This window comes from Myotis brandtii, unplaced genomic scaffold (assembly GCF_000412655.1).
Source record: "Myotis brandtii unplaced genomic scaffold, ASM41265v1 scaffold681, whole genome shotgun sequence".
Classification (NCBI taxonomy): Eukaryota; Metazoa; Chordata; class Mammalia; order Chiroptera; family Vespertilionidae; genus Myotis; species Myotis brandtii.
Window position 1 is genome coordinate 286,291 of NW_005370660.1, and position 20,424 is coordinate 306,714.

At 38.4% G+C, this 20,424-nt stretch overlaps 1 protein-coding gene across 1 annotated transcript; it reads left to right on the plus strand.

Annotated features, from left to right (window-relative positions):
• Nucleotides 1-350: 350 nt before the first annotated feature.
• On the plus strand, nt 351-10,321 carry LOC102242824 (integumentary mucin C.1-like). The gene is made up of 3 exons (XM_014529498.1): nt 351-466; nt 2,004-2,072; nt 8,809-10,321. The coding sequence occupies exons 2-3, from the start codon at nt 2,019-2,021 to the stop codon at nt 10,204-10,206; spliced, it is 1,452 nt and encodes a 483-aa protein (XP_014384984.1). The 5' UTR covers nt 351-466; nt 2,004-2,018; the 3' UTR covers nt 10,207-10,321.
• The last annotated feature ends 10,103 nt before the right edge of the window (nt 10,322-20,424 follow it).

The window sequence follows — 20,424 nt, forward strand, 5'->3', positions numbered from 1 at the left end:
ATCACACTAATTTACAGCAGTGGTTCTCAATCAAGACTTTGTTTTGTGAACACTACAAGACAGTTTTGAAATACTTTTGCCTGTCTTCCTTCCCCATGGATTGTGAAAGCCGCCCAGGTTATTTTAATGTGCAGTCAAGTTGGGAAACTACTGTCTTAGACCATTCCGTATGCTTTCCCAAGGCCTGGTAGACAGTGATTGGATCACAGTTCTGTGGATGAAGTTGCCAAACTGGCAACTGTAACTATCATTTCTTTGTTTCAGTAAAGAAAATCAACCCAGATTATCTTCCCTCAACCTTCCTCTTAACTCCAATAAAAATCCAGACAAAGGTATTTAAAAGCCAGATTTTCTGTAGAAGTCCTTTTTCTCCTTGAATTTGCAGACTATGGCTATGTAAACCGACTGCCTGGCAAAAGTAAAATTAAGCAAGTTTGGTTGTTCCAGAGAAGAAACTCCAGTCCAGGTACGTATTAGAAATGTAGATGTATTTTTACTTTGAAGTTTGAATTTTTGCTTGGGTTCTCAAGTTTTTATTCTCACATGTGATAAACTATATTGGAATATTATTCAGCCTTTAAAAAGAAAAAAAACATAGAGAAACCTGAAGAGCATTTTGCTAAGTAAAATTAAGCCGGGGGGTGGAAAGACAAATATTGCATGAAAAAAGAATCTAAAAAAAAAAAAGTCAAACTCATAGAAACAGAGGGTAGAAAAGTGGTTGCCAGAGGCTGTGGTTGGGGATATAGAGAGAAGTTGGTAAAAGGTACAAATCTCCCCAGTTATAATAAGTCTTGGGATCTACAGTGTAACACAGTGACTGTAATTGACAACACACTATTTTACAATAGAATTTTGTGAATAAACTTAAACATTCTCACCTAAGTGAATAAAACTTAAACATTCTCACCTAATCTTTAACATTTGTGAAAGAGTAAATCATGAAGAACAATCATACTGAATGGTTGTACAATTTACATCCAGTTTCATAATTTATTGACTCTTTTCTGCTGATATATGTTAATAGTCTCTAAAGCCAATCATGAGTAGAAGAGTCTAAAAGACATAAAAATAATATGCATTTCTGCTGTTTTTGAGGAGGGTATTTTATGTGTTTTTAAACTGTCTACAGAGAGAGCCTATTTAAAAAGCACTTTCAAGTGGGTGGCCTCATGACCATACCACTGTGGATCTGTGGACCTCTCTTTCTATGTCATTTTCAAAACTGGTACAGATGATAGACACCACATTGACCCCAAGGCAATCTGTCAGCATGATGGTGCTTGAATTTAGCTGCCCAGAGCACAAGTTATATACTGCTGAAAAATAAATCAAATTAAGGACAAAAACTCTTTTTCTTAATTTAGTCAATAATAGATAATAATTTGCTTTGGGGAATCATATGGGAAAAAAGATCAGAGTAATAGTACCTTAGTAGATTGATGTTAAAGGAAAGATACATGTTGCAATTATTTCCGCTTCAGATAAATCTACCAGGAATTACATTTTTTGTTTTTAAAAATAAATTGTATTAAGAAATTAGGCTTTATAAAAGTCCATTCACATTGGCTCTATCCAGATCATGAATTTATAGAGTCTATAAATTTTGACTAATTTTAACAAATATTATCAAAAGTACAACCAAATAAGTTATATCTCTCCAAATTAGTCACTACTGGAGGCCACAAGAATTGCCTACAAAGCTTTGCTTTTCAAATGGTATTTTAAAAAGTATCTGGGGTTACCTTTCATACAATCCTACCATTTTGTTATAAAATATCAAATATATAACAAAATTGCTGTGCATGTATGCTTCTTCCTTTCCCCAAAACAAACATATAAAGGGCTGTGGTTCTCTCTCTCTCTCTCTCTCTCTCTCTCTCTCTCTCTCTCTCTTGATCATATCATAGAACATGCACTAGAATCCTTTCTCAATTTTTATTTTAAATTAAGAAAAATTATGTTATCAATTTCATTAACCACTTGTAATCTCGTCTTTTCAGGAAAAATATTAAAAAATGAAAGAATTAACTTTCATCTTCAGCCTGTTGGCTCTTACTGCATGTTTCACGGTAAGTTCCCCCCAGTCCTAAATACTCTTCAATATACTTCTTAATTATAACTTCAAACGAAATTTTGATACCGATGATGTCCTCCTTCATTATATAACAATATCGTGTCAAGATGTCAATCAGTATAGATTTTTTCCTACTTTCTTTTTTAAAAAATATGTTTTTATTGATTTCAGAAAGAGGAAGGGAGAGGGAGAGAGATAGAAACATCAATGAAAGAGAACCATTGATCAGCTGCCCCCTTCACACATCCTACTGGTGATCGAGCCTGCAACCTGGGCATGTGCCCTGACTGGGATGCTCAAACACTGAGCCACACCAACCGGGCCCTACTTTCTTTTTTCTTTCTTTTTTTCATATGAATTTCTGGCCAGTAATTTTGAGTATGAAGGGATAGAAGACAGGTAGAATCTGGGAAAGCTATCTCTTTATCTAGGAACATCTCTTCCTTTTTTTTCAAAAGCACAACAATCAATCAGAAAAATATAACTGAAATTTACTAAATGTTGCAAGGCTATGGGAAAATAGAAAGTTCAAGATAAATTTTCTGGATGGAAGGACAACAAGATACATTAATTCACAGATCATTTTATAATCATTTTTGTTAAAAATATTTATAGCCCTGGCCAGTTTGGCTCAGCAGTAGAGCATCAACCAATGGACCAAAGTGTTGCAGGTTCGATTGGTCAAGGACACATGCCTGGGTTGCAGGCTCAATCCCCAGTGGAGGGCATGCAGGAGGCAACCAATCAATGATTCTCTCTCGTCATTGATATTTCTATCTCTCTCCCTCTCCCTTCCTCTCTGAGAAAAAGAAAATATATATTTTAAGAAAATATTTGTAAATTTTCTAAATTTAAAATTTTCTAAATTCTAAAATTTTCTAAATTTTAAAATTTTCTAAATTTTAAAATTTAAAAAGCCTTTATGATCTCCAAAAACACATTGGTTACAGTTAACATGTTTCTGTTCATTGATTGAGGAGTAAATTCCTACGTTATTGTTTACTCCACTCTACTTTTTCACTTAAGAAAAAATAAAAACAGGAAAGAAAATAAAACAGGTCATCTTCTCTAGAAATACATTCATTCAAATTTTTGAAAGGCACTTGGTAGACTCCAAAATATATAATGCAAAGAAGGAAGGAATAAGTTCCATAGCCAGAAACATCAATGGAATAATATGAACCTCAGAGAAATAACAATTACCATAGTATGTGCTGGTATTGGGATGACAGAGAGGAGAGAGAGTGTTCAAAGTATGTTTCACTTTTTTTAATTTTTATTGTTGAAAGTATTACAGATGTTACCTTTTTTCCCATTGACCCCTCTAGCCCACCTGCACTCCCTGCCTTAGACCTTCACCACACTATTGTCTGTGTCCATGGGTTATGCATGTATGCATACAAGTTCTTTGGTTGATCTCTTCTCACCCACCCACCCCCACCTTCCCTCTGAGATTCCACAGTCTGTTTCCTGCTTCTCTGTCTCTGGGTTTATTTTGTTCATTAGATTCCACATATAAGTGAGGTCATACTTTTAATAATTTCTGACAGTCTACTGTGTGCTGAGCCCAGTACTGGATGACACAAAAAGTACCAGTGTTGAATTCAAAATCAGGAGCTTCATAGATTAAGTCTTCATTTCATAGTAAATTCCTAAAAGAAACTATTTAGTAATTGTCTACATTACACAGTGAACAAATATACGTTAATAAGAACTTTCAAGAGTATAAGCAAATGAAGTAGAATTATTGTTCTAGTAAATTTAATGACATCTGTGTAAATTTAATCAGCATCTTGGACAAGTGATTCATTTTCACTATATTCTAATTTACAATATGATGTTAAAATGGAAAAATATTTCATTTCATGGGAATCTGTATTAAAAAAACATGTGATCTAATTATTCAGAATGTATATTTTCAGACCCTATCCAAGAACTGGAAAAAAAAAAATCTGGCTTCGGGCCTGAGAACCTATCTTCTAGAAGATTCTTATGCATGCTGACGTTTGAGATCATGCAAATACATTTTTGAAATTAACTTCTGATCCTATTGTGTTATAATTACATGAGGTATATAAAGAAAAATGTTAAGATAAATTGACCTGAAATCAAATGAAAAATTCTTAGGTCAATGATTATAATTAATCATCAAATTTATCATGTTAGAATAAACCACTTTTTTTGAAGCATTTCCCCATACATTGTGGCAAATATGACTCCTCTGACCACATTAATAAATCATGCTTCAGACTTCCTAAGAATGTTAATAGATTAGAAGATAAAGAAAGTTCCATAGGCAAGCAAAGTTGACAAAGTTAGATAAAATGTTATCTAACATTGTTGACTGGAGCAATCTTCAGAGACAATAAGAGAGAAAATGCTATCTTTGTTCCCTTTCCTACAACTCTGTTTCATACTGATAATAGGCAACTTCTAAGGAGACATATACAAAACATCATTCTTGAAGAGTCTTAAATTCTTACAAACTAATGGCACATTTCTATTCCAGAAGTCTGAACTGCAAGACTAATGCAAATTAAGACAAATTATTTTCTACTTTATAAAATTATAGAATCTGATTTATATAAGAAGCAGAGGATGTCCTAAAAAACATGAATTTAATACATGGATTTTTCTCACATGAGAATTAAACTTTGCAAAAACCCTGGAAGGCCAGACAGGTACTTGGGCTGCACATACATGTAGCACAGAGCAGCAAATGAGGTGAACCCTCAATAATGAAACAAGTTATTGAATTGGCTTCTGTGTAGTTGACTGTATGACTATCAAATAGGTGTCTGACTCTCACCCACTCATCATGCCATTTTATAAGATATCAGAAGTATGGTGTGGGGATGGATAATCAGCCAAGTGTAAGCTTCAAGACAAAGGGTCAATATTTGACAAGAGCTATCTACTAGGCACACAAGATAACTAAAGGCAGCACATTCTGTCCACTAAGCTGTTTGGAAAAGAGCAGTGAGGGTGGCAATTTCTAATCTTTAAGAACAAAAAGCAGAAAAAAGTGAAAGAGTATAAGAAAAAACAAGTGATAATCAGCATAAATGAATCAAACCCCTAGTCAGAATTGAACAATCTATAAGCAGTTTTCAAATAACATAGGCCAGCTGGCATTTCTAAAATTCCACAAATTCTAAAAGGCACACAAATCACCAGAGGATTGTGTAGAAATAGATACTAGACCTGAATGGGGCCCAGGAGTCTAGATTTTTAACCAGCTCTCAGATGGTGATGATGTTGATGATCTTGGTCAGTGACTCACATTTTGATTGCAAGGCCCTGGTCAGCAGAAGTCATAAAACCAAAATTAGAAAAAATGAGGACTTAAGTATTTGCTCCCCTCAAATACCTTCAAGGAAAGAGCCTTACACTCCTTACCTTGTGCAAGGAGGGAATTAGCAAACAATTCAAGTTAGGGTAATTTCTGCTTATCACTAGCTCATGTAATTCATTCACCAAGAAATATTTATTAAACACCTGCTGTCTACCATGTACTATTCGAGATGTTGGGTAAATGGCAGTGAGCAAAGTAGACAAAAACCTTACTAACATCACGGAGCTTATGTGTAATGCAGGAAAGGGAGGAGAGAACGGTGACTCTTAGGAGGGGTAAGAGGGGAATAGAACAATGTTGCAATTTTAGATAGGGCAGTGAGGTAGAAAATGACATTTAATTAGAGACTTGAAGGAGGTGAAAAAGCAAACTAGCCAATGAGAGAAAACAGGAAATGCCAAAATTAGCAGGCATATCTCTCATGAGGAACAAGTAGGCCTCAAACAGAGTCAGAAGGAAAGACAGGATCAGGAGGTGAGAGCAGAGGGATAGAGGAGAGTTAGATAGCATAGAGTCTCATAAGCCTTCCACTAGCTTGGGATTTTACTTTGAGTGATGTGCAAAGATACTAGTGCATGAAATCAGGTTTAGATATAGTCTCGTCCCACACACCCTCACTTCCCATATTCGGTGATGTTTGTCAGAAAAAGAAACTCTTAAATATCTGAACAGCACCCATAAATATTTATTTAATGCTGCCCATTGACAGTAGTATAATGGTCTTGTACAAAACCTCTCTGAGAATACAGGGTAGATTAGAAATAATAGCCAGGGATTAACAAACTTTTTCCCAAAAGGGTCAGGTACTAAATATTTTAGGCTTTGTGGGCCATAAAGTCTCTTAATCCAACCAATCAACTCAGCCTAAGAACAACAAAAGCAGCCACAATAAACAAATAAGTATGACTGTGTCCCAATAAAATTTTATTTACCAACCTAGGCAGGCTGCCTTGGGCCCACAGCTTTCGTTTGTTAACTCCTGAGCGACAGAGGCACATTTCGAGGCAATAGGGCATGTAAAAGCCTAATATATAATTTATAAAATAATCATAAAATTAGCCCAGCATTATTAAGAAGTTTACAAAAAGTAACTTTTAGTTTCATTGACAATCAAAATAGGCCAAATTCTATGCTAAATTCTTCGTGTCATTGTTGAGTCATTGCTGATCTTTGTAAAAAGAGATGAGGTTGTGTGTTGGGAATAGATTCCAGGATAAATAGCAAATTGGATATTAGGAAGTAGAAACAGGAAATCTAGTTCAGCCTTCCCCAATATCTGGCTAGGAATGGAAAGGGGTAACCTAGTGATGATAGTGCAGGGGTACACTAGGTGGTCAATGAGCTACTTTAGTATATGAGATGTAAATTGAAATTATATCGCCTGAGACCATGAAGCCAGAAATAAAAAAGAGGTTGAAGGGGAAAGTGATAATTAAGAGAAGGCCATAGGAAGGAAGTGATCGATCCATACTGAATACAGGTGAAGAAGTTGGATGTAAACAGGAAGGGAGGACAACTGTATATAGGTGGGTTTTATAGGTGTGTGGGCAGAAAAGCAAAGTCCTCCGTGTGATAGCCTCAATTTTGTGAAATAGAAGGCAAGATCATCTTTCTAGGGAGTGGGAGGGAAGAGAGCTGGAGAAGGCGTGTGGATGTTGAGAAGACAGACTTTTGGGGGAAATAGGGAAGAATGGATTAGCACTACTGAGGTACCAGATGAGGGGAGACACTGTGCATCTCTAGTGTTTCTGATATTTAGGGATTGGCGAGATTCTCTTGCAATGTTCACCAGCCTGCAAGTAGAAACAGAGAAGGTAAATTGTCTAGAGTTGATCTAAAAGTTTGATGTTGCCTAAGTCAATATGGAAGAAAGACACAGAGGCAAGAAGTTGAATGCTGCAAGAGTGACTGAAACTTCTGTTCAAACTGGTGTTTTGACTGCTTCTAGAATAGGATTTGTATTTTCCTGACACTGTTCATTGGCTTATAAAATTCATTTAATTTTATTTCCTCCCTCCCCATTTCTATTCTATTAATTAAGCCTCATTTTAAATGCTATTTTTTCTACTAGACAATTCTTAATCTCTCTTTTGTTAAAAATATACTTTCCCTTCAAATTGCTATTGCATATAGAATTTTTTGCACATTTGTCAATTATAATTTGAACTGCTGTCATATATGCAAACTGGCAATTGCTACCCTGGCAATCAGAGAGTATGAAATAGCTCAAATGTATATTGATTCCTTACTTTATTTACTATGACTAAGCACTATGCATAAATTATACATAATCTTATCAACCACTGTATAATATCAGAACTATTTCTAGAATTATTTCAGAAATGAGGAGACCATGGCAGAGAGAGTGTAAACACCTCAGCTAGCTTGCTACAGAGGAAGGATTGGTTCTAACAATCAGACTTCAGAGTCTTTGTCTTAAGTAACACATCACACTGCTTCTTACAGACTTTTTATTGTATTGTTTGGGTTGTGGTTTGGGGGTTTTTGGTTTCTACTAGATTTCAGACTTATATAAGCAGGGGCTCATATCTTAAATATGTTTTCCTTAGCCGCTAAAAGATGTGTTATATATAATAGTTTCTCAATAAACACAACTAACTAATGGTTCAGAGCCTGGAATCTCACTGATTTATTGGAATGGGGAGTAAGAAAGAACATCCCCAAGGAGTTCTACTGCCTTGTCGGGTATTTGGTCCTGTGCAAAGTGTCCACAGGAACATTTGGTCCATGCCAAAAGATTTTTGAAATTAAGTCCTGTCCAAACTATCCATGCTTAGAAAATGTCCCTGGGTCCAAACAGCCCAGAATGTTTATTTATACGTTTGGTTTACAGGATTAATACATAAAAAAGACTACAATGTTTTATTGGTTCAATAATTGTGTTATGGCTGCATTGCCAATAATGACCCTTCTCACCTCCGGAGCCTAGGTGATCATAGCACATGGGATGAGGTACATGGGTTGATATGGACCAAATGTCTCTGTGGACATCTTGGGCAAGACCAAATGTATGCTAGTCATTACACTAGAGCACTTACTTCCATTTGAACCAACTTCCAAAGGTAGCCATTTTCATTAGTTAATCAGGGTGATTTGATCCCCTCTAAAACCTTTAGGTCTGAAAGTAATGTTGTCTTTTGTTTTGTTTTGTTTTTGCATTTTATACAATGCTACTTTTTACTGAGTGCTAGAGTTCCAGAAGGGAGGAGAATATTCTACTCTTTCTTCTAACTTATTTTTTCAATGAAATATATGACTGTATGAGATTTTAAATTACATATACTAATGTTAGAACTTTAAGTGATCAAATTTAAAACCTTATTTTTGTGTTTCTGTTTGATTTTTATCACCACAGCCCAGTGACAGCCAGAGAGCTCCCAGGGGACCCTATGGACCTGTCCTGCGGCCACCACCCCGTCTGCCCCCGCCAAGATGGTTTCCACCAGGCCTTAATCCTCCCTATGGCCCAGGATTTATTCCACCACCCCATCCTCCTCCTTTTTTTCAGCCATCATGGAACATTCCTCCTCCTCCCTTTGGACCCCTTCCATCAAACCCTATTAGACAACCTCGACCTTTTCCAGTTTATCCAAATTCACCTTTTCAACCAAGGCCTTACCCTCCAGTACCTATTAGGAAGCCAAAACCCTTATATCCCGTTTTTCCATATCCTGATAAACCTCAACCTGCAATTAAAACAACTCCCAAATCTACAACCACAACCCCTACCACTACAGAACCTACCACCACTACAATTATCACCACTTCCACAGAACCCACCACAACAGCAACCATCACCACTTCTACAGAGCCCACCACTGCTCCCACGGTACCCACTACATTAGCAATAACCACCACTTCCATGGAACCCACTACAATAGAAACTACCACCACTTCCACAGAACCCACCACCCCAATATCAGATAACACTTCCACAGAACCCACCACAACAGCCTCCATCACTTCCACAGAACCTCCCACAACAGCAACCACCATCACTTCCACAGAACCCACAACCACACCAGACACCAGTTCCACAGAACCCACCACCCCAACATCAGATAACACTTCCACAGAACCCACCACAACAGCCTCCACCACTTCTACAGAACCCACAACCACACCAGATACCACTTCCACAGAGCCCACCACCACTACTTACACAGAAACCACTACAATAGCAACCAAAATTGCTCTCAGAGAAGCCATTTACACAACCACCACCACTTCCACAGAACCTCCCACAACAGCAACCACCGCCACTTCCACAGAACCTCCCACAACAGCAACCACCATCACTTCCACAGAATCTCCCACAACAGCAACCACCCTCACTTCCACAGAACCTCCCACAACAGCAACCACCCTCACTTCCACAGAACCCACAACCATCACAACCACCACCATTTCGACAGAATCTCCCACAACAATAGCCACCACCACTTCCACAGAACCAACTACTACAACCATCACCAGCAGCATTTCCACAGAACCAACCATCACCACAACTGAAGCCACCACCTCCTTAACACTACCTACCACTTCAACAGACCTCACTACCACAACATCAGCAGCAACCCCCTCAGCATCTACCACAACTGCTATTCCAATTACCACTAACTCTCCCTCTACCCCATTGCCCAGTACCACTATCCAAGTGACAACTCCCAATCACACTACATTAAGCACTAAAGCAGCTATCAAAGCAGCTATAAAGCGTTTTTTTGATAATTTTGCTTCCTATTTTGGTTGAAGATATGAGAAATGCTCTGAGCTGTTAGGAAAAATAAACTGCAGCTACTTCATTGGAATCAACCCTGATCTAACCAGCACACCAAAATAATAAAGTACTATTTGAGCAACAATAAGCACCAATTGCTGTCATAATAACTACCACTCTATCCTATATTTTATTTCCTACCAACAGCTGATATGTCATTTTCCCAGAATAAACCAGAAGCCCTTAATTAAAAAAAAAAGACATTTAATAAAGGATCTTCTTATATATAGTGAACAGGATTAGTGAACCAACAAAGGATGTTGAGGCATTTTGGGTCTAGCCACAGTGGAGCTGGTCGTGTGCTGAGACTTGATGGGGCAGAAGAATCAAATACTAACATCAGAGTCTGAATGAGAGTTGAGAGAGTGAACAAAAAGCCACCAGTGGGACCTGTTGCTGTGAAGGGATATAACTACTGCACCATAACACAGCCCCCACCATGGGGAGAGCAGGATAGTACCCATACCTCTCTCCTTCTCCTATTGCTTTCATCACTGGGATCCAATCAAAATCTCACAGCAAGGGAATCCATGTAATAAATTGTTATGGTCATCCTCCCAGGGTAGACAGCTAAGCAGAGAAGGCTGAATTGCTAGTAAAGAACAGGCTCAGTATCTTGAAGCCAAATAAGCAGGCAAGGAAACAATGAGTGTTCCTGGATTCCTGCACAAACAGGGGAAGAGATGGCAGCAAGATAAATTATAAAAGCATATCAATTTTTACTGCCTTTACCTGGAAATGCACATATCTGTGGGGAAACTAAGTAGTAAAAATATAATATAATTTCAAAGAAAAGAGAAATTAAATTGAGATGGAAATAATATATAAATATATCAAAATAAACACAAAATAAATCTATAATAATAAAAGCATAATATGCTAATTAGACTGGACATCCTTCTGGACAACCTTCCAGATGAAGGCGGAGCTGTGAGGGAAGCCCGGGTCCCGGGTGCCAGAGAGAAGCCTTGTAGTTCTTTTGTTTTCTCTTTTCTCTCTACTACCCTCCATCTTCCGTATCAGCTGACCCAGAGGGCATAGCGTACTCCTCCTCGGACACCGACACCACCATCAAGCACGGCCCTGATGGACCCTTTGATGCAGCCCTTCAACTCGCTGACGCTTCGGAAAGCCCATCGCCAGTGATGCCGCCCGCTAGCCAGACCAACAAGGACAACCAAACCACCGACTTGAGGACAGCTGAAATCCCTTGACTGAAGAGGCCAGCAACCTTCTACAGGAACAAGGCTCCTTGTGCAATCCGTCCACTATGTTTATAGCTATGCTTATTGTCATTGCTTGCCAGTCTTCTTCCGAGTCTTAAACAGCCCAATCTGAGAGGTGGCCACTGATTTGCATGCGCTATCATTTAAAAAATAAAAAAGGGGGAATTTGCCGGAAGCCGGTCCATCCTTGCTGCTTGACACAGTCGCTGCAGGAAAGAAACATCTGCACAGCATATGTTTCAAGGGACCTGGCATATATAGCATATTGTTCTTAATATGTTTGCTCTCCTTAAGCGCCATGTGTTTTAACCAAGGTCACCTCTCCGAGAAAGGTTGTTTCCCCAGGTAGGGATTTTTCCCTGAGGTTAGGGAGGGGATACAACCCCTTAACTAAGTGCCAGGCGGGTAGTTAAGCTACATAATCTTTACTCCCTGGAATGGAGATAAGAAACGCCCTAACCTTTGTAATAGAAATTGACAGGATTAAAATCGGCTGGTATAAATATAGATGTAACAAGACAATAAACATCAGATCCTGATCAGTTCCTAACCAGAACTCCGACCAGAACTTTGGCTGGAGATCCTGGCTAGAGGTCCTGACTAGGCTGCTGATCAACTGAAGGCTGTTGGGGTTGGACCCCAACAGGCAGGAAGGAAGGCCTACCCTTGCATGAATTTCGTGCATCAGGCCTCTAGTATATATTAAAAACCTTAAATGTGTTCTCTTAAATAGATCAGCCTATATTTGTAGGCTTGCAAATATAAAACACAAATAGTATATCTTAATAAATTGACCACTTTATCTCCCTCAAAATATTTCTCAAATCATACAATCATTTTGTATTAATGATGGCATCATTGATTCATTTATTTCTGGATTGAAAAGTCCATTCTATCTATTCTAGCAAATTGAAACATCTGAATGAGACATAAAGCAGCATTTTATTTATTTTATTAAAGTAGAATTAAAATAAAATTTTGTTATAGCAGAAAATTACTTTTCAGAATGCAACCAGCAAATATGGTTACAGTCTAACTTGTATGTAATAAACCTAATAAAGCCAGTCAGGTATGTTGCCGTCACTTCAAATTTTTGTCTCTGACTCTTGTTCTTTGATTCTTTTACACAAAAAGATAACACTAATTCTTTGTAGCATGTATGAAAAGACAAAGTTATATTTATTTGTATCTATGTGCATTTGTCCTTTTAAGAACAACTTTGAACTCCTACTCTAGGGCACTACATACCAGATTTTCCCAATGTCCTTATCAGGTGTCATCACCATAATCTGGTTTATAAACATCAATGCTGCTTATGCATTACAAATAAACTCACACCCCACTAATTTTCCAGCATGGGGGCTATCAGAGTTTCTGCCATCATATTGGACTTTCCCTGGGTAACATACCATAATAACATTGCAATCAAAGTCTGTGGTTTGATTCCATAGATGCCATCTTCAAAAGTGCCAAGGAGTTTATAAATGACTGTAGCATTACCTTATTGATGACAAATATCTCTCAAATCACCAAATGTTTTGGTGAAACTTGGGATATTGTAGCTGCTCCTGTGATTTAGCTGCTCAATACCACACTATATAGGCATGAACCAAAAATCTGGACCTACTTAGCCAACTAACAGAATCAAGCTATATAGCTGCCAAAAACAGACGATAGGCCTTCTATACCAGCGCTTTTGCAGTCTGCTCTGCTCTCATAGATTGCCAAGATGTATCGATGCTGAATAAAATCATGAGATATTTCAGGTCCTAGGAATTATAGACTTCACTTTGACCTGATTGGTAAACCTCATGGTCTTTTTATGTTATGTGACAATAAGTATATAAAGGGTTCCCACCTAAATGCTTAGGATGATAGGGACTTGGATAACTGAGCCAGGTATCTTTCTGTCCCTAAATACTCTGCAGTAAATGCCATCCAAATTACAAATTTGGGCAGCTTTGTTCCTAAAGATGTGCCACACAATGTGCCAGTTGGAAATTGGAGCAAATCCACTCATGTGTCACAATTCCAAGTACCTTTCAGGGATGAGGGTCTTATTCCTCAGCTTTGGAAATTATAAATTGGAAAAAGTGATCTTGAATGTCTTCATGGTAATAGAACAAGAGTTCAATGCCACTATGCAAATTTTGGGAAGACCGCAAGTCAGAAGTTAATAGCTTAGTCTTTGTTGTGCTCCAAACTTCTCAGGGCCTGGATACACTGACTGCCCAGCAAGGAGAAGCCTGTGCAATCATCAGTGAAGAATGTTGCTTCTATGTAAACCAAATGGGACATTGAGTATCTAACCTAAGTCTATTAAAAGGGAGGATTAATATCTTCCACCAAATAAATAAAGCAGAGACACTGTATTGGACTGGCCTATTTCTAGAAATCAGAGACTGATTTAATGGGGTATGGGAAAATGTGATCCAGTTCGTTCTCTTCTGTTTGTTTGTCCTCGTTATAATTTTTTTCTCTCTCTTTGTAGATATTTTACGACTCAGATTTTAACACATTTTCTCTCTCTCTGAAGCCTCCAGCCCATCTTTTTATAGGTGAAACTTCCAGGGAACTTTTAGAGTTCAGGATAGGCCACCCCAAAATATCCCACAATGATATATTGATTACTTTGAATTAAAGTTACTTGATATGCATCCGGTGCCAGAAGGGCACCTGGACATACCTTGTCTTTTTTAATGCAGGAAATAAATCTCCAATGTGAAAGATGTCCTCCCCACTCCTGAAACACACCCTTATTATTAGAGTTAAACAACTCAGAACTGAAAATTCATTTTAATCAAATCTCTTTTTTATGCTTTGTTTTTTTTTTAATTTCAGAGAGGAAGAAAAAGGGAGGAAGATAGAAACATGAATGATGAGAGAGAATTATTGATCTTCTACCTTCTGCAGGTCCCCTACTGGAGATAGAGCCCGAAACCATGACCTCCTTGTTCATAGGTCAATGCTCAACCACTAAACCACATCAGCTAGGTTTAATCAAGTCTTATTGCCTCTTTTCTGACTTGCTATATGTTTAAATTCTTCATTAATGAAAACCAGATCTTGCTTAGACCCCTTTCTAATGAGCATTAATATTCTTTGTCCTGTAAATTTATCACAAATGTATTGTTTGTCAAAGAGAATAAAGGTGCCTGGTTCTCTCATTTTTTTGAGCCTCATTTTGTGATCTGAGCATCTTACTGTGATTCTTCCATCAACATATATTAAGTTGGTTTCTCTCCTGTTAATTTAGACTTGAGTCAATTATATTCTTTTATTACTAATCCAGCTATAAGAACTAAAGTAGGGGTGTGGAGGATTCTCCCCCTCCTTGACATTGGGTACTGAATCAAAGCATATCTGCATCTTATAAAATAGAACCCCATTCTTAGAGGTCATGCACTCTTAGCTGGTTTCAAAAAGTCTTTAGTATGCCATTCCATAGTCCTATTAGGTTATCTGCTTTTATGCAAAGGAGTATGTAGTAAGAAGAATAAATTCAGCATGCATGAGTTCATTCCACACTCTTTTGCTGGGAAATGAGGGTTTTTTTCTGTTTCTTTTTTCTTTTATTTCAATTTTCTTTTGTATTAGTTTCAGGTGTACAGCTTAGTGGTTAGATAATCATATACTTTACATAGTGTTCCCCTAAATATTTCTAGTACCCCAACTGGCACCATACATAGTTGGGGTACTACTGGCACCATAGGAAATTGAGTTTCTTGATCTGAAAGATATGCTAGAACACCACGCGTGAATACAGAATCCTGTAAGTCCATAGTTTGGGGCTACAGCAAAAGTATCATGGATAGAAAGGCAAATTCAGATCCAGCGCAGGCAATCTCTTTCTCCTCTATTATGGATGGGGTACAGTTTAATCAACTTGATATCAAATGTCCAGGAGACAGTTCTCAAAAAGCCATTGTTTATTTGCAGACAGAATCAATTTTGTTCAAAACTCTAGGTCTCACTATAATTCTGCTATTATTACTTGACAGAGGATCCATACAGTATGCACAGTTTTGTTGTAGTTGAGCCTTGATTGCTGTTGGTGTCACTGGGAGGAATTAACTTCCAGGCCCATTGGCTGTGGGGACCAGATGTCACCACAGTGGGAGAGCTGCTGTGCAGGAGAAATCCTTATGGAACAGGATTTGCTTCAGTGGGGCTTTGGTGCTCACTGAGTCTGTCCCTTGAGTGTGTTGCTTATGGATGTGAAGAGTTGTAATCTGGTATGGTCTCACACTGACCACTGGGTACACTGATTCTTGGGTCTCCAGGGAGGTGCAAAGTCATACATTGTCTGGGGCCACCTGGCAGGAGCTACAGAGAGATCTGCAGATTCCTCCTGTTTGGATCAGGTTTGGAAGTGCCCAGACGAGGCACAGCTATGAAGCAAGGCAGGCTGGTGCTGATGCCAGATCTTGGGCCTTTTATTGATAGGTTTGGAGCTCTCTGACCCAGCTGCAGCTTGTTTGACAGAGTTTAGCCTGAGCAAGGACAGGCCATTCATATGCAAAAGCTGCTGTTCACAGCTTGGGTGGGCTGTAAATTGGGTGGGGTGGGGTCTCAGGGAATCATCAGGGTGGAGCAAACAGCAATGGCTGCCAGTCAGCCCTGCACAGGGGAGGTCCCAGCACAGGAACAATGACCACTGGGAGCACCTCCGACTGGAAGAAAGCTGCCCACAAGTTCCTGCCCCAATGCCAGACAGTCCAGTTTCTCCCCATATGTGTCTGGGTCCCTCAGAGCCTTGTCAAGCCCTGGAGCTCAGAGCAAGTGGGAGCTTGTAAATTCAGTTTATGGTGCCGGCCTTTTAAGAGGAGCAACTGGGTCTCCAGAAGCCTATGTATCATTCAGCCACAATCCGCACTGGTTTTTATAGCCCATAGTTCTTACTACCCATAAGGACTTCTTTCTCCAGCTCTGGAACCCTGGGCTGGGGTTCTGGTGTGGGGCTGGGACCCCTAGCTCCTCTGGATGGCCTCCACAGAGGTGATCTCCCTCCTGATTAAAAAAGCAGCACACCAGGACTAGCCCACTCTGCACCTCCGCACCTCCTACCAGTCTCAGCATGCTTTCTTCTTTACCTCTCTAGTTGTAGTACTTCCACTCAGCCAGCTTTCCTAGTGGTTCGGATAATAGTTGTTCTGTATTTTGGTTGTAATTTTGTAATGGTTGTGGGAGACAGCAAGTACAGGTGTTTACCTATGCTGCCATCTTGGTTCTCCTCTGTTCTATTTTTTAAATTCTCTTAGCAACTCTAAATTGATACGACATTACTAATTAATGGTATCTACACTTCAATAAGAGCAGTTACTTTTTAAAGTATGCTAATTAGTTAAGCTGTTGGAAAACAATGAGGTAGCACAGTGAAAAAAATATTCAAGCTCTGAATTGTGTCAAATTTAAGGTCAGTTCCTATCTTAAATATTTGTGCATTCTTAAACAAGTTAATTGACATCTTACAGTTCATTTTCTAATCAGTAATCTGGTGATAACATAGATTTCAAAGGTTATTGTGAGAATTAGTTAATCTATATGAAGTGATTATCACACAGTCTAGAACATGGTAAGGGCTCAACAAATTATAGCTATTGGAGAAAAAAGAGTAACATCAAATACCATAGAATATTTTTTTCTCAACTGAAAAAAATGATCTCATATGGATAAATATCTCAGTACCTGGGTTAACTTAAAACATAAAATTATCTGGTTTACTACATCCATTTGCCACAAATTAAAAATAGGATATGTAGTTTTCCATACCTACCATCTTTGATAGGCTAGTACATACTGTATCCATTCAATTGTTCTGATAACGAAGATAACAACACATATTTACAGAGTCTAATATATCTTGGAGTATTTTCTTACCCTTTGAGTAGCTATCCACTAGCTATAGGATAATTTCTTAAGCAATTTCCACATTTGATATTTTAATTATCTCAAAAGCCTATTTACAGTACCTTTAAATAAAATTACATCTAATGTTAAATAATATTCTATCCAGGAAATATCAAATTAATATTAAGAAACTATAAAGACTGTGTTTCCTAAGTGTCCCCCTCTCACCACGAGGTCTTTCTTTTTATTCCCAAAATTAAGACAAGGTATTTATTTTAGCTATGTTCTTTTTCCCAAATAAGCCAACTCTTAACTATATACATGTCAGTTCTAATACATATGCCTAGACATGTGGAAACTCCAGAATTCATACTATTTTATAGCAGTGGTTCTCAAATAAGACTTCATCTTATGATCAGTGCAGGGGAGTTTTCAAACTACTTTTGCCTGTCTTTCTGCCCCATAGATTCTGCTAAAATGATCTCAGATAAGGTCTAAAAATTGAGAATTTTATAAAAGCTACCCAGGTAATTTTAATGTGCAGTCAAGTTTGAAAACTACTATATTAGACTATTCTGCATGCTTTCCCAAGGCCTGGTAGGTAGTGAGCAGATCACAGTTCTGTGGATGAAGTTGCCAAATTGGCAACTATAACTGTTTAAGTAAAGATAATCAACCCAGAAGATTATGTTCCCTCAACCTTTCTCTTAACTCCAATAAAAATCCAGACACCGGTATTTAAGAAGCGATTTTCTGTGGAAGTTCCTGAATTTTCAAACTGTGTCTGTATAATCTTACTCTCTGACAAAAGCAAGATTGAACAACAGTTTGTTCCAAGGAAGAATCACCTGCCTAGGTATGTACTTAGAATATAATGTAAAATATTTTACTTTGAAATTTTAACTTTTGCTCATATTCTCAAGCTTATCATTCTCACAGAATGATATAATGGAATATTAATCAGCATTTAAAAGAAGAAAATCCTGCCATATGCAGCAACATTCATGAACCTGGAGAGCGTTATGCTAAGTAAAATAAACCGGACAAATACGGCATGGTATTACTTATATGTAGAAGTAAAAAAAAAAAAAAAAGTCAAACTCAGAGAGAGGGTAGAGAAATAGTTTCCAGGAGCTGAGGAATGAGGAAACAGGGAGATGTTGGTAATAGAGTAAAAATTTTCAGTTATAATATGAATAAGGTCTCAGGGTCTAATGTATAACACAATGCTGTATTTGACAAAAAAAAAAAAGAGTAATTACATGAGGTGATGTATGTGTTAATTAACTCAATTAGGGGAATTTTCTTACAATGTATACATATTATTTGACAAAAAAAAGAGTAATTACATGAGGTGATGTATGTGTTAATTAACTCAATTAGGGGAATTTTCTTACAATGTATACATATATCATATTGGATCTTTTAAATAAACTTACAAGTTTATTTGACAATTATACCTCAATAAAGTTGAAGAAAAAATAAATAGTCATGGTACCTAAAACACTGCAGTGTTTTTTAAGAAAAAAAATATTGTCAATGGTAAAGCTCACCACACCTATTATATATCTGAAAGAGTGTACCATGAAGAACATTTGTGAAGATTGGTTGCACAATTTACATCTCCTGCTGATATATTTTAATGATCTTTAAAGTATATTATGAGTAGGAGAGTCTTAAAGATACATAGACTTGCATTTATGTTGTTTTGGTCTGAGTTGGGTGTTTTTTATTTTATGTGTTTTTAAATGACCTTCAAAGAGAGCATATTAAAAGACTACATTTAAGAGGGTGGCCTTATGAGCATATCACTGTGGAATCTGTGGGCCTCTCTTCCTATGTCATTTTCAAAGCTGGTACAGATGATAGACACCACTTTGACCCCAAGGCAATCTGTCAGCATGATGGTGTTTAAATTTTTCTCTCTTTTTTTAAAGTTATCTTTATTATTGACAGATTCCCCCTTTTTTCCCATTGACCCCTTCTAGCCCACACCCATCCTACCACCAATGAACACAGTATATTCTTCCACTTGTTTATAGCTTCCTCTATCTCTTTTTCCAAGTAAGTTTATTCCTAAGTATCTTAATTTTTTGTTGCAATGTAAATGGGATTGTTTTTATAGTTTCTATTAATGAGAATTCATTATCCTATATAATAAAAGCCTAATATGCTAAGTGTCCTGTCGTCCAGTAACCGGTCGATTGTTCAATCAATCAAAGTGTAATATGCTAATGATATGCTAAGGCTGCTCAACTGCTCGCTATGACGTGCACTGACCACCAGGGGCAGACGCTCCGACCAGTAGATTAGCTTGCTGCTGGGGTCTGGCTGATTGGGACTAAGGAAGATGGATAGGACATGCCCTAGAGCCCTCCTGCAGTCCCTCCCTGGCTGGCCAACCTCCCACGTCCCTCCCCAGCCAGCTGGCTCCAATCCAATTGGGACTGGGCGAGATGGGGCCAGACATGCTCTGGAGCCCTCCCACAGTCCCTCCCCAGCTGGATCGTGCACTGGTGAGGTCCCTCAGACTGGCCTGCACCCTCTCACAATCTGGGACCCCTTGGAGGATGTCAGAGAGCCAGTTTCAACCCGATCCTGCAGGCCACTCCCCTCGGGAGGGCGCCAGACCCAGGGCTCAAGGCTGGTGAGCACTGCTGCTGCAGCGCAAGCCTCTCCCAATCAGGACTAATTGGGCGCGAGCCCGTGGCAGGCACAGTGAGGCTGGGATGAGCGGTAGTAGCAGGTTGGAGCTGCTGGCAGCATTGGACTGCGGGCTTCAGCCCAATCCCTGCAGGCCATCCAGAGGGACCCCACCCATGCATGAATTCGTGCACCAGGTCTCTAGTTGTTGTATAAAAATGCCATTGATTTTTGGGTGTTGATTTTGTATCCTGCTACGTTGCCAAATTCATTTATTAAATCTAACATTTTCTTTGTGGAGTCTTTAGGGTTTTCTATGTACAATATCATGTCATCTGAGAATAATAACAATTTTACTTCCTCCTTTCCAATTTGGATGCCTTTTATGTCTTCTTCTTGTCTGATCACTGTGGCTAAGACTTCCAGAATAATGTTGACTAAGAGTGGTGAAAGCAGACATCCCTGTCTTGTT